Source organism: Nicotiana attenuata, chromosome 7 (genome assembly GCF_001879085.1).
Source record: "Nicotiana attenuata strain UT chromosome 7, NIATTr2, whole genome shotgun sequence".
Classification (NCBI taxonomy): Eukaryota; Viridiplantae; Streptophyta; class Magnoliopsida; order Solanales; family Solanaceae; genus Nicotiana; species Nicotiana attenuata.
This window is the reverse complement of record NC_031995.1, coordinates 77,593,766-77,606,574: the sequence shown is the minus strand read 5'-3', so window position 1 is coordinate 77,606,574 and position 12,809 is coordinate 77,593,766. Positions and strand designations below refer to the sequence as shown.

Here is a 12,809-nt window from a genome sequence, read left to right as displayed (position 1 = left end):
AGCTTTAATATAAAAATCATAATAATATATTTAGTTAAGTGTTTTACCAATTTAAATATAATAAAAAAATTATATGCGCAGAGGAGGAATTAAAAAAGGTCGAGGATATAGACGAAGCATATGATAGGGGAGCAGAATATTTATTGTGTAATGTTGAAAGAGCAGTTAGATATTTAAGGCAAACTTAAAGAATCGAAGTGATTTTTACCCATTGCACATAGAAAATGAAAATTGTTAAACGCTTCAGCGAAATATAGTTAATACTTAATATTGCAATATTTGTAGGGTGCTGTAGCATCAATCATATTGCCTCTTTCGTCGAAATTCTATGGATATCGTTGAGCATCTCTTTTCTCCTACCGAAAGAGTTCTGATGGATGCTCCTCTCAAATTTTTCACTTTGAATGTTTCTGATTTTGCATACCAAATAGTGCGAAGTAATTTACAAGTCTTCAACTGTCCAATCCAAGGTATTCTCTACATAAATCGATGTCGATGAATCAAAATTAATTCAATCCAACAACGAAAAGTTGCATCTCGAAGCTTAGCCTTGGGTCCCTATTCTTCGCCGTAAATTTTTCAAAGAAATTTCATTCTGAATATTTCATGTATCCCTCTGGCCCAACATGAGGAAAAGTATAGACCTCTTACCTAAACCAACCGGAAAGTGTTGCTCAAGAAAGTTATCAGTCTCATTCAAAAGGCCGATTATCTTCCTACCATTAACAATTAACAAGGTAAAATAAAATTTACTCTATTGACTACCCCTCCATTCTGACATTTTAACTTTCACGTCCAGTGGTTTGGTAAATTCCATTCGAACATAATGGAAAATTTATCTTTCGTAAGTCTCCGTACCCAAAGTCTTTTCAAAAGAAAAACCGTCACGCAGAAATAGCAATATTAGCAGGCTTAGACAATGCTTCATTTTTCCATTCTAGATGATTTGGCATTCAGACAACACCACAACCACAACCAAACAAGATGATGGCAAAAAGCGAGCAAACGCACAGTGCTAGGAATTGCGAGTCATAAAGTCTACCTTTCACTTGGGATCACCAATCCTCCTGGTGTTCATGATTTTCTTTCCTGTCGAGCAACAAACACCAAATGATCATATACACGAGAGAGAGAGAGAGAGAGAGAGAGAGAGAGAGAGAGAGAGTACAACTATAAACCTTTATGTTCTGTCAGATAAATCCAAGTCTCTTCTAACAGCTCTTAGAAGTCTTAACAGCAGTTCACAGTCCACTGCTATTTCCCTCACTTCTTCAAGAGTCCATATTACACATTCACTTATCTCACCTCAACCAAAATGAACAAACTAATTTTGACCTAATTATAACGGTTTTTGCAATCTCATATAGACTGTTATCATCTGCAGTTAGATGTCAGCATCAAGAAAATTCCCAGAAAGCGTTACCTGCCAAAGCAATGAGAGAGGTGTCATACACAATTGGAATTTATCACACATCACAATGCAAACAAGAATATAATAATGAGATCAACCAGAGACTAGGGCTCCCCGGGAATCATTATGCTCAGTGAAGAACATCAAGTGCAACAGCTATAACTGATCGCATTGGATTAAATGGTGTCCCATTTACAAAAAACAAAATCAAGCAACCAAATCATCAGTAGCATCAGTCTGATGCCCAAGGCCCCAACTATGAGCAATAAACAAATCCGCCTGTGACCTCTCTCCTCCGGGATAATTAGACAAAATCTGGCTGTGATTTTTTTTAATCCTTCTTTTTATAATGTAAATTGAATTTTATTCAAAACTCAATACCAGAAAAAAGAACTTTTTCTTTACATGGTAGTGACGACCATGAGACATAAGTTATTATTCTTAACCACCAACAAGCAAAACCTGATGAGATTTAACAACTGGCATCACTTCAAAGCCTATAGTCCTATATTTAGGATCCACCATCAGTTTTAAAACAGGTCAACTGGGTCTGTTCATATTTTAAGACAGCCACACGTGAGATCCAAACAAAGCTAAGTAACAAATCAGAACTTCTAGTCAAAATTATTTTCTAAAAAAAAAAAAAAGAATACTTGAGATGCCAATCATAAACCAGTTCATATTACCCTCTTATTCAGGTATCTAACAAAGAGTAGAATCACAACTCCGTTGCTTGTCATCTAAATGCATTATTTCCATAAACAAATGATTGGTGAGACAAAAGCTTCAAAGAGGCAATCGGATTTTGGTCAATAATCAAAGGTTTCACCTTAATGTTCACCATAAATACTAGCATCATTATATTAAAATGTCAGTACACATCGTCTTCATGTATACTGCAATCTCTTTCCTTAGGTAAGTAAGGAATATATAAATGTATATTTATTCCTGCATAATGAAACCTCCGAGAAGGAAATTGAAAAATAGAGGGGAATAACTTGTTCTTGCCATGTACCTTTTCGCCTAGTTTGAACGGAGGAAGACCCTTATAAGGACATGTACTGCAACGGAAAGCATCACCTAGACCACACTGTCAACATAGAAGACATGTCCCAGAAAAAACAATTAACAAGAAGACTAATTGCAACACTCAAAGGCTGATCAATGAAGGTAATAATCAAAAGAAAGAAAACCAACTAGTTGTCCAGCTGTCTGCTAAATCACACTACAACACCAATCAACAACCAAATATACAAGTATATCAGTAGATGACCGTGCACTTGAAAATAGATTTTCAGTTTTCTGCAGAAACTACTCAACTAAAGTACTCCCTCCTATACACTCAAATTAGATGTGCTAGCTTGACGACTAGTAAAGATATTAGCGTATGCACCTATTCAAAAATTTATTAGAAATTCAGAGTTGAATTGAGATCGTGAAAGGCAACTACCAGTATATATAGATAGTAAATTTCGTAGAAAACTGTACAAAAATGAGCAAATTTTTTACTTTTGTATAGCCACCAAACAATTCTTTTTTAAAAGGCTAAAAGTTAACACCATTCTGAATACTTCGAAAGAAGAATTTTTTCATTCAAAGAGGTGCGTTATTTGAGACATACACTGCCACAGGCTGACTGAGGATTGTTCAGCTGTTCCGCCGTTGGTCCAAGTTGCACCTTTGTTTCAGCTTCAGCCCTTCCGCACGTACAATTTTTGCATGCTTTCTTTGTCTTTCCAACTTCACAATCACCAACTGCACCACCAAGTGTACAACAAATTGAGTTCAAAATACTAATGGAGAAACTGATAATGTCATAGTTAGGCAATCCTGGTGCACGTTATTACCACTTGGCAATTGAGGTTTCTTCAGATCTTCTTCACTGAGAAGGCTATCCTCATCAATGAGATCTGAATCATCATCAATCTGAACTTTCGGCAAACTTTTTGTGACTTTCTTGATAGAGAAGGATGAACCAACCTTCCATGAAGGTTTCTTTGCTGTTATCTGTTCAGAGATTAAATTCACCACACAATTTATTTGAGTCAAGATCAATAACTTCAAGGTTTTTTTACAACAACAACTATGTCTCAATCTCAAGCAAGTAGGAGAGTCGGGTGTTTGTCTATCCTCTTTGGGCCCAAATCATTCCATCGCAATTATTTATCTTTAAAACAAACATGGGTTCTCTAAAATTAAGTCTCTAAATTTCACATGTATCCCTATAACACCATCACATATATAGCCAAACTGAAGGACTCCTAAAACACTGGACTTAATCTAAGTGTTCATATAATGAATAACTTCAAGGCTTCCTTAAATAACTTCAACATATGAGAGTGGTGCGACGATCAGTACAAAACTGAATAAACTTCAAATTTATCTAAATGTCAAGAGTTGCAAATTTGATGTCGCACAAATAACAATGAAGCAATGAGCGTCCTCATGCCATGAAATAGGTGTTATGCCAATTTAACTTCATCATAGAAAAGGTGTTATGAGAATCTAAAATGGAAGAAGGAACTTAATAGTTTTCTGATAAAAGAATCATTGTATTGAAGGGGGTTGGAGGAAAACAGGAAGCTAAATAAAGGCAGATGGATATAATACTAACCACGAAAGACTGGCCAGCTTCAAATGACTGTGCATCAGAGAATCCAGCCAACAATAATGTGCGCTCATGGGTGGAGTTTGCCTGCAATTCAGATGGAAAGGACAATTCACACATGCATACTAATTTTCCACGAAAAAATACGCACAAAGGGAGGATTCAGTAACCTTCGAGATTAACTGAGAACTTAGACTAAGTAGGACTGTTCCACCTGGCTTCAACACTCTTGAGATGTCCCCACACAATTTATCACTAGGAAACTCGAGAGACCTACAGATGAGAGCAACGATATCCATAGAAGCAGACTTCACTGATGTCAGGCCTGTAATAACCAGAGGTTAACACAGAGAAAAGATTCAACATCACAAGAATCTAGGGCCACGGGGCAAGCACTTACAAAAGAGTGGTATTAGACTTAAGCAGAGAGCACAGAAAAGGAAAAGGAAAAAGAAAAATAAAGGAAGAAGACAAGCTCCCTTTCTATCCTAACCCACTTGGGAATTTATTATCCGAGGATGCTTCCCCACCCCTACACCCCTCTGTATCTTTTCCTTTTGATCAGTAAAGTATTGGAACCGTATTGGATCACGGCGATCTCTGTCTGTCTCGTTCCTCTCTTACATACCAATTTCATGTTTTCATCACATCATTACGGTGAAGAAGAGCTTTTTCCATTTGTCTCAGAGTTAATAATCTAATATATGAAATAAGCAAGGGCTCTGGATGCTATACAATTAAGTAAATAAAACCCATAACAAGTAAAACCATAGAGTAGTCCTTCTTTATCTTTTTAGTTTAAATTGGCTCGAACCTCTTTAGCTTCTTTCTTCTTCAAGCAGCTTCCTATTTTCCAACAATTTTCTCTTCCAATTTTTTTTTTAATCAGTATTTTCACTTCCAATTTATCCAAACGGCTTCCTTGAGCTCATCTTTATCTTCAATAACTACCAATCAGAATATTCCCAGAGGCTTCAAATTGCTGCCACTTGGACTCAGATTAACTGATATTGATCCCTCAATTCTGATATTTGATCCGCACTAATTTAATTCTGAAAAAACCGGTCGGATATTTGATCCACACAAGAAAGAGCTACATCACAAAAATAGACACAATTCTTAGATTAATATTGCAATTCCAACATACTGATTAGTCTCTGGACAAAGGACATCTTAATAATTGGCACCACAATCTATTATTGTGTACTAGGTTGCCCTCAAATCACATACAACACAAAACACTAGTCCTCAGACTTGTCAAACACGAAAAGCTTAGAAATGTGTCAAGATCTACAAATGCTTTAAGCATAAAACCCAATTTTCATTGTCAAATCGAAAAGATAATCTTCAAAATGCTATAGAAGCAAAGCATTAGTTATTTGGACAAGACAAAAGGCTAGCCCAACTGCCTGAGACTTGAGAATGTGATTGGAGGCTCCTTATTGGTATGCCATTAGAAAACCATGAATTTAATAAAAACCACATAGACTAGCAAACAGTGTCATCAAAATGAGTCACTCGTAGTCACAGCATAAGCAGAGCAGAGAGGTCATAAGGGAGAAAATTTACTCCGGGATGAAGCTTGAGTTATAATATTAGGGTCCAACTTCTCAATCCCCTCTTTCCTTACGATGCGGATTGCACTGGATACCACACTAACTGGTACCATAACATCCTCAGCAAGCACCAGTACATTACCGCCTCCAATTTGGCCGTCCTACAAAAGAATGGAAGCAAACATACATGTTCAAAGTAAGAACATAGACGTGAATATTATCGAAATTTTACATCACAGAAACTAAGTTAGCAAGAAAATGACTCATCCCCTCCTAATCCAAAATAAGGGCAAAAAATGATCAAATGATCTTCAAAGCGTCGTAAATTTAAACTATGAATTAATTCAATTTCCTCCACTCATTCTCACCATAGTGGTGGGGAACAATCAGAGATTGGAGATCGAAATTTTCGCAGACAGAAATTGAAACGCGTGTAGAGAAACGACTCGCAAACAATTTTTTGTTTTTAATATTTTTTTTAAATAGAGACGGTCGGCTTGCCGCTATATATACGTAACGGGTTAGGTTCGGACCGACTTGGAGTAACTGGATAGGCTCTAAATGGGAAAATTTTAGGGATTTTTTCCTATCTATACCATATATGAAACTTTATTACCAAAAATATTTATAATTGGTTAATTACCCGTCCAGTCCACACTTTTACTACAATTTATATACCAATCCATAATTAGGCAGATTCTCCCATTTAAAACGCGCTAAAAAGAAGGCACGAAATCTGCGTTTGATTCTTTCCACATTAAATTCGAATTTTGAAACGTAAAGAGATCTCATTGCTGCGTAATTCTCTCATTCACTACAATTCTAAAACAACGGAAGCTTCAGGAGCTCCAGTACTCAATTTGCTTTTACAAATTCTACAACGCAATACAAATTGTAGAATTCAAAATTGTTCTTCATCGACCTCAGTACTCAAATTGTCGAACCTATATCTGTTCTTCATCTCTTTTCTCTCAACTACACTAAATCATGTCAAAAATCCCAATAATGCTAAAATTGAATGGAAATTGGGATAACTATGGCAGATTTAGAGATTTTGAAGTTGATGCCATTGTGGTAGATGAGAATGCAAGCTGCGGAATTCTGATTTCTACAATTACAGAACAACTATCGATTGATACATCGGATAAAATTGTAGAAATTAAATACATTGTGAACGACAATTGTCCTCCAATGGAGATTAGGAATGATATGAGGGTTAGTGTGTATATGGAGACCAAAAAGGAGAATAAGAACTTAGGTTCGTATCCTTTATGTATAAGCGTAAGAGATTTCAATATGGAATTGGCAATCACCAACAATAGCACAAGTGCAGGTATGTTTAATTCGACATTGCAGAGAGTTATTGTGTTAGTGTGTTATCTACAATATTACAACATTTATCTACAAATTAACTACAAAAAACAATGTACTGAAGCTCATAAAGCAATGTCGTTTTCAAAATTATCTACATAGTTACTACATTTATCTCTATGTTGCTGCAGGTTCGTCTGGATCCCTAAAGTTACTTGAAATTCCATCCTCACCAGCTATAGAGGAATATCAAAGTGAAATAATAACTGAATCTACGCAAACATATATTGAAGAAAGACAAGTTTATCAGGACAAGCAAACTGTAGAGCTGCAATGAAGAATTTTTCTGTGATGCACAAGTTCCAGTTCAGAGTAAAAAGATCAAGTTATAGAAGGTATGGAGTTATTTGTGGAGAATAGATCAATAAAAGCAGTGTTTTAGTGAAGATATGTGATTTTTATAAATTGTAGTTAAACTGTAGTTAATTGTAGTTAAGTGTAGTTTTGACGAATTTGTGTTAAAACAGTCCTTTTTGTTGCTTCTACATCTATAGCCTGTATTAAATATTGTATTTTTTTTGTAGCTACTGGCTTATATGCGTTGCTGAAAACTGTAAATGGCACTTCAAGGCAACGTCAATTAATGATTCGGCAATGTTCAAGATAAGGAGTTTCAGCCGACAACACACATGCTCCTTAATGGACGAAACATTCATACAGCGCAAACGTACTGCAGCTGTAGTTGGTAGCATGGTCGTTCCAAAGTATTGTGATCCTAAGACTGTTTACACACCAAAGGACATACAAACTGACATGTTATCCGAACATGGATTGAACCTAAGCTACATGCAAGCATGGAGAGCCAATGAAAAGGCTTTATAGTTTTTGAGAGGGAATCCGTCTGACTCCTACAGCAAATTACCCAAATATTTTTATATTCTTGAGGAGACTTATCCTGGTTCTGTTGTTAAATTGAAGAAGGCAGCAGATGATTGCTTCTTATACGCATTTGTTGCTCTTTGTACATCAATAAGTGGTTGGCAACATTGTAGGCCAGTAGTAGTGGTTGATGGGACATTCTTAAAGTCAGCCTACAGGGGGATTATGCTTACAGCAAGCACCATGGATGGAGCAGGTAAATAATGTAATAATTTTGTAGTTATTTTGTAGGAGTCTATAAAATGTAGTTAAATTGTAGTTATATTGTAGTTATTTTGTAGTTAACAGAAAAAAATGTAGATAAATTGTCTATATTCTGAATATATATTGTAGTTGTTATTTAATTATATTTTTATATACCTTTTCAGGGCTGCCAATTAATATTTTATGAATTAAAAATGTAGGTACTATATTGCCCTTGGCATATGCTGTGGTTGATTCTGAAAACGACGCGTCTTGGAAGTGGTTCTTTGAGCAATTCAAGGAGGCATATGGTGAAAGACCTTCAATGTGTGTTGTTTCAGATAGGAATGAGAGTATACTGAAGGCAACATCAATTGTCTATCGGGGCATGCCACACTACTCTTGCATGTGGTATATTTGGACAAATATAAGGTCCAAATTCAAGAAGGGACATCTACAATTACATGAATTGTACTTTGCTACAGCACGGTCATACACTCTGGATGAATTTAATGAAAGGATGTTGAAGATTGAAGAGGTATACCCGCGTGTGAAATTTTACCTATATGATATTGGCTATCATAGATGGTCAAGAGTACATGCAACGGTGAATAGAACTTTTACTATGACATCAAACATTGCCGAGTCGTTGAATGCTGTAACAAGAGAGGCAAGAGAGCTGCCAATATATGATCTATTAGAGTATATGAGGACGCTTCTTGAACGTTGGACGAAAGAGAAGTTATTGAAGGCAAAGGGTACTTTCACATACCTTGGGTACAAATTCAACAAAGAATTGGATGACAACAATACATTATCTCAGAAACTAAGGGTAAGATCTGTTTGTTTGGTGGAAAAAAAAATTGCTTAATATGCATTGTTTCCAGAATGTAGATAAACTGTAGTCAAATTGTGGGTAATTGTAGATTGTAGATTAAGTTGTAATGTATTTGTAGCTGATTTGTAATTAAGTTGTGGATAATCCTTTTTAATGATTGATATATTATTATTTCTGTTTGTTCTTCAATTGTAGGTGAGGGCTTCAACAGATCATATACATACTGTGTTAGATGGTGTGAAGCGGTACATTGTGTGTCTAGAAAACAAGAAATATAGCTGCGGACAATTCCAACTTGATGAACTTCCATGTGCGCATGCTTTGGCAGCATTAAGGCACAGGAAGGAAACATACGAAAACTATTGCTCTCCGTATTACACAAGGAAGAGCCTTCTGCTTACCTATGAAATGCCAGTAAATCCTCTTCCTGATGAAAGCAAATGGGATGTGCCACAACATATTTTGGATGAGGTAGTAAAGCCACCGGCGGGAGATAAAAGGCAGCCAGGGAGACCTCACAAGGAAAGATATAAAACATTTGATGAAATAAAGTCAAAGAAGTACAAGGTGTCATGTGGAAATTGTGGAGGTGAAGAGCATAACAAAAGAACTTGCAAGAATGCGCCCAAAAAGAAATGAATATCATGTATTTAGAATAGTTACTCAAAATAAATGTTAGTGAGTTCAAATTATCCGAGTTTTTTGTGTAATCGTTAAAGTTTTTGTAGATGATTATGAAGTATAATACAATTTCCTTATTTGCGTTTCATATGATTTTATGTATTCTGTCAGGCATCTTAATTTGTCATTTTTTATAGCTTAGTTAAACTTTAATATTTACTATATACAAAACAACTGATATTAGTAAAGAATTTATTCAATGTAAAGTGTTTCCAGATTGTTGTTAAAATGTACTTTAAATGTAGTCTAATTGTAGTCCTGTGAATAATTTGTAGATGATTTGTAGTTAAAACGTAGTTTAAATGTAGTTTAAATGTATTTAAATTGTAGTCTTGTTAATAATTTGTAGATGATTTGTAGATAAATTATGGATAATTTATTTATATGATTCCTGTATTTATTTCATCTTTTGGCTGTGTACCTTAATTACAAATGACAATTATATACAGAAATTACCTAGAACCTGAAGGTATTTCAACAAAATTACTTGAAGATTAAAGGCGAATTGTATTCTAGCAAATCAGAGTACTCGCGTTTAATGTAATGAAGATAAAGTGTTGTAAACAACCAAAATGACATATTTCCTACAGTGTATTCAACTTCAACTACAAAATGACATCAACTAAACTAGGAACACAAGACTCTATTTCTTCTTTCTCTGTACTCTAGTCCTCTCATTTTTAGCAGGAGCACCCTTCCTCCTTAATAGCCTGCCTGTAACCTCACTTTCACTGATTGACCCATCTTCTTGCTTCTTTGTAGCATAGTCCCATAGTAGAGCTCCATAGCATCTACGGTGTTGATCGATATCAGAAAGATCTTCTTTTGGGATTGCCAAATCTCCAAGGCTAACATACTCCGCGAAAGCCACCACAAATACACCACAATCGCTACATAAGATCAGATTTTTTCATTATGTAACAATTGATTAAAAGAAAATAATTAAACCTATAGAAAGTGAGAAGTTTTTTTACAGTGATCCTTCCTTTTGCTGTGGAATCTCCGCAACCATCCACTGTATGTTGAGAGGGTCTGTAACTGGTTTCTCAATGTATGCCTTTGTGGTCTTGAAGTCAATGTCTTTACATTTCCCGTAGAAACCAGTGCAAGACAAATACAGAGGGATAATGATTGAAAACTTATCAACCAATGATTCAACAGTATTATGACGGTTTGAAGAAACCATGGAATCATAAACATAAAGTTGCCTGTCCGCTATGTCGAAAACGAGCAACAACCAATGGAAATTCTCTACAATGTTCACAGGCATGATGACATAGTCAACTACATCCCAGGCAACATTAGCAAGAAGTCTATACCCAAGGATATATTCTGCAACATCATCATCTGATTTAACAACCGAATACTTAAGTTCTGGTGGAGAATTTATGAACTTGTCATAGATTCGTTCAATCTTGGTCTTGAACAAGCAATCGGTTGTTGTGAACCTAATGTCGTTGTTGGGGCCATACTTGCCTCTTTTTCTCAAATAATACATAATAACATCAATGTGCTGCAAAATAAAATAAAGTCTACTGTAAGCTACATAGTAACCACAATTATCTACATAACAGCTACAAATTAAACTACAATTTGAACTAATCAAATAATCTAACAGATTGCTACACTTTAGCTACTATACAGAGGAACAAATGCAACATAGCAACTAACATAAGGTCTCAAAAATAACCAAATTCAACCTACAGTTAATATTATAAGTCTATGTAAATTTCTCTACAATGTTACTACAAAGTAACTACAATTATGGTACACAGGTATTTCCAATTCTGTCCAAAGTACCAAAAAATCCAAATTGTACGAACAATCATCATCAAATATGAGACATAAGGTCCATAAAAAGCACAATTACACAACTGAAGACAAAACATAGTAACCTATATATCTTGTCTACAATATAACTACAAATACACTACACAGCTGAAGACAAAACTATAATATAACCAGAATTACAGTACACAGCTGAAGACAAAACGCATATTGTGAATGATTCTGTTCTTTATACTTACCGTGTTATTGATGACTTGTCCTGGGTGAGCAAGGGCATAAAACCAGTCCTTCTTATCCACCTTTTCACAACCAAGGTCTAACCAAGGCTTGATTTGGTTATCCTTTTTGGAAAAGTATTCTTTCCTGTAATAACAAAAAAATATCAATTAAAAAAAATGACAGAATGAATTACATATTTAAAGTTTAGAAATGGTGAAATGAAAGTGTAAAATTAAGCATTCATACCTCTTAGATGCTTTGTCACTACGAAGGTATAACCAGTTGGTGAACCTTTCTATCAAATCAGCATCTACATTTTCACCTATAACAGTTGTGAAGGGGTGTTTGAGGTAGAAAAATTTAGGTCCGACAGAGGTGCTGCCTCCAGAACTATACAGAGTTGTGAAAGGTGATCGTGCATGTTTCCCCGGTTGCCTGGTTCTACCCGGATGAATAGGGGTTACTTCATCTGGTATGGGCTCGACATACATTACCAATTGTGTTAGGTTGTCTGGCAACTCAAAGTCATCCAATGCCAGACCTTTCTTGTCAATGCCTGAACCTTCAGGAACAAGTTCATTCACAGTCACACCGTGAATTGGCGACTGTGGAACGTTATCTTCAATATCTGTTACATATAAAATAACATACTTAACAGCATTGTATAAGTGTATAAGCAACAATTATATATTCAAAAGTATATTATGATACTATACCTGCTTTTTCTACCTCAGCTCCTTCCTGAAATCCTGGTTCTTCCTCAACCATTGCTGGCACACCTCCAGGAGAAACTTCAGCTTCTGAAGATAAATGTAGATGTATGTAGTTATGCACAATATTGTAGATATAAAGTGAATATAATGAGGTTCTGATATTATACCTGCTTGTTGTGCCTCAGCTACTTCTTCAAATTCTGGTTCTTTCTCAACATGTGCTTGGACATGGTCCGGAGAAATTGCAGCTGCAAAACATAGTGAAAAAGGGGTTAATATAATTAGATAATGCTTTCTTGAAGTTTGTAGATATGTCTGTAGGAATTCTGTAGATACCGGTATTGCTTGTGCTTGCATGCACTTGATCACCAAAATTGAACTGAAATTGCTGGTTGTTCTCTCGTTGTTGTTGGTCATTATTTTTGGTTGAACTACCAGCAAACTACAATTTTTGGGTATGTTTGAGTATACTTGTTTCATATGTCATAATTAGTTTCAGTACAAAAATATGTCAATTCTTACCTTTGACTCATCCACATCGTACTTGCTGTTTATCACCTTC

General features: G+C 35.5%; 2 protein-coding genes across 4 annotated transcripts; one reads left to right on the top strand and one right to left on the bottom strand.

Moving 5' to 3' along the window:
- LOC109229339 (anamorsin homolog) lies at positions 219 to 6,058 on the bottom strand. 3 transcript variants are annotated; one of them, XR_002068550.1, is made up of 10 exons: positions 5,944 to 6,058; positions 5,589 to 5,736; positions 4,190 to 4,344; positions 4,026 to 4,106; positions 3,259 to 3,418; positions 3,033 to 3,166; positions 2,427 to 2,501; positions 1,179 to 1,423; positions 1,043 to 1,089; positions 219 to 477 (listed from the first exon to the last, which is right to left on the bottom strand). XR_002068550.1 is itself a non-coding variant. In XM_019394746.1 (8 exons), the coding sequence occupies exons 1-8, from the start codon at positions 5,944 to 5,946 to the stop codon at positions 1,385 to 1,387; spliced, it is 795 nt and encodes a 264-aa protein (XP_019250291.1). In that variant the 5' UTR covers positions 5,947 to 6,058; the 3' UTR covers positions 1,178 to 1,384. The 3 variants fall into 3 exon arrangements, 1 of the variants encoding a protein (XP_019250291.1); XR_002068549.1 differs by having other exon boundaries at positions 253 to 1,089; XM_019394746.1 differs by lacking the exons at positions 219 to 477; positions 1,043 to 1,089 and having other exon boundaries at positions 1,178 to 1,423.
- On the top strand, positions 7,220 to 9,485 carry LOC109230179. The gene is made up of 5 exons (XM_019395702.1): positions 7,220 to 7,281; positions 7,471 to 7,701; positions 7,801 to 8,021; positions 8,230 to 8,840; positions 9,090 to 9,485. Exons 1-5 carry the CDS (start codon positions 7,220 to 7,222, stop codon positions 9,483 to 9,485), a joined length of 1,521 nt encoding a protein of 506 aa, XP_019251247.1.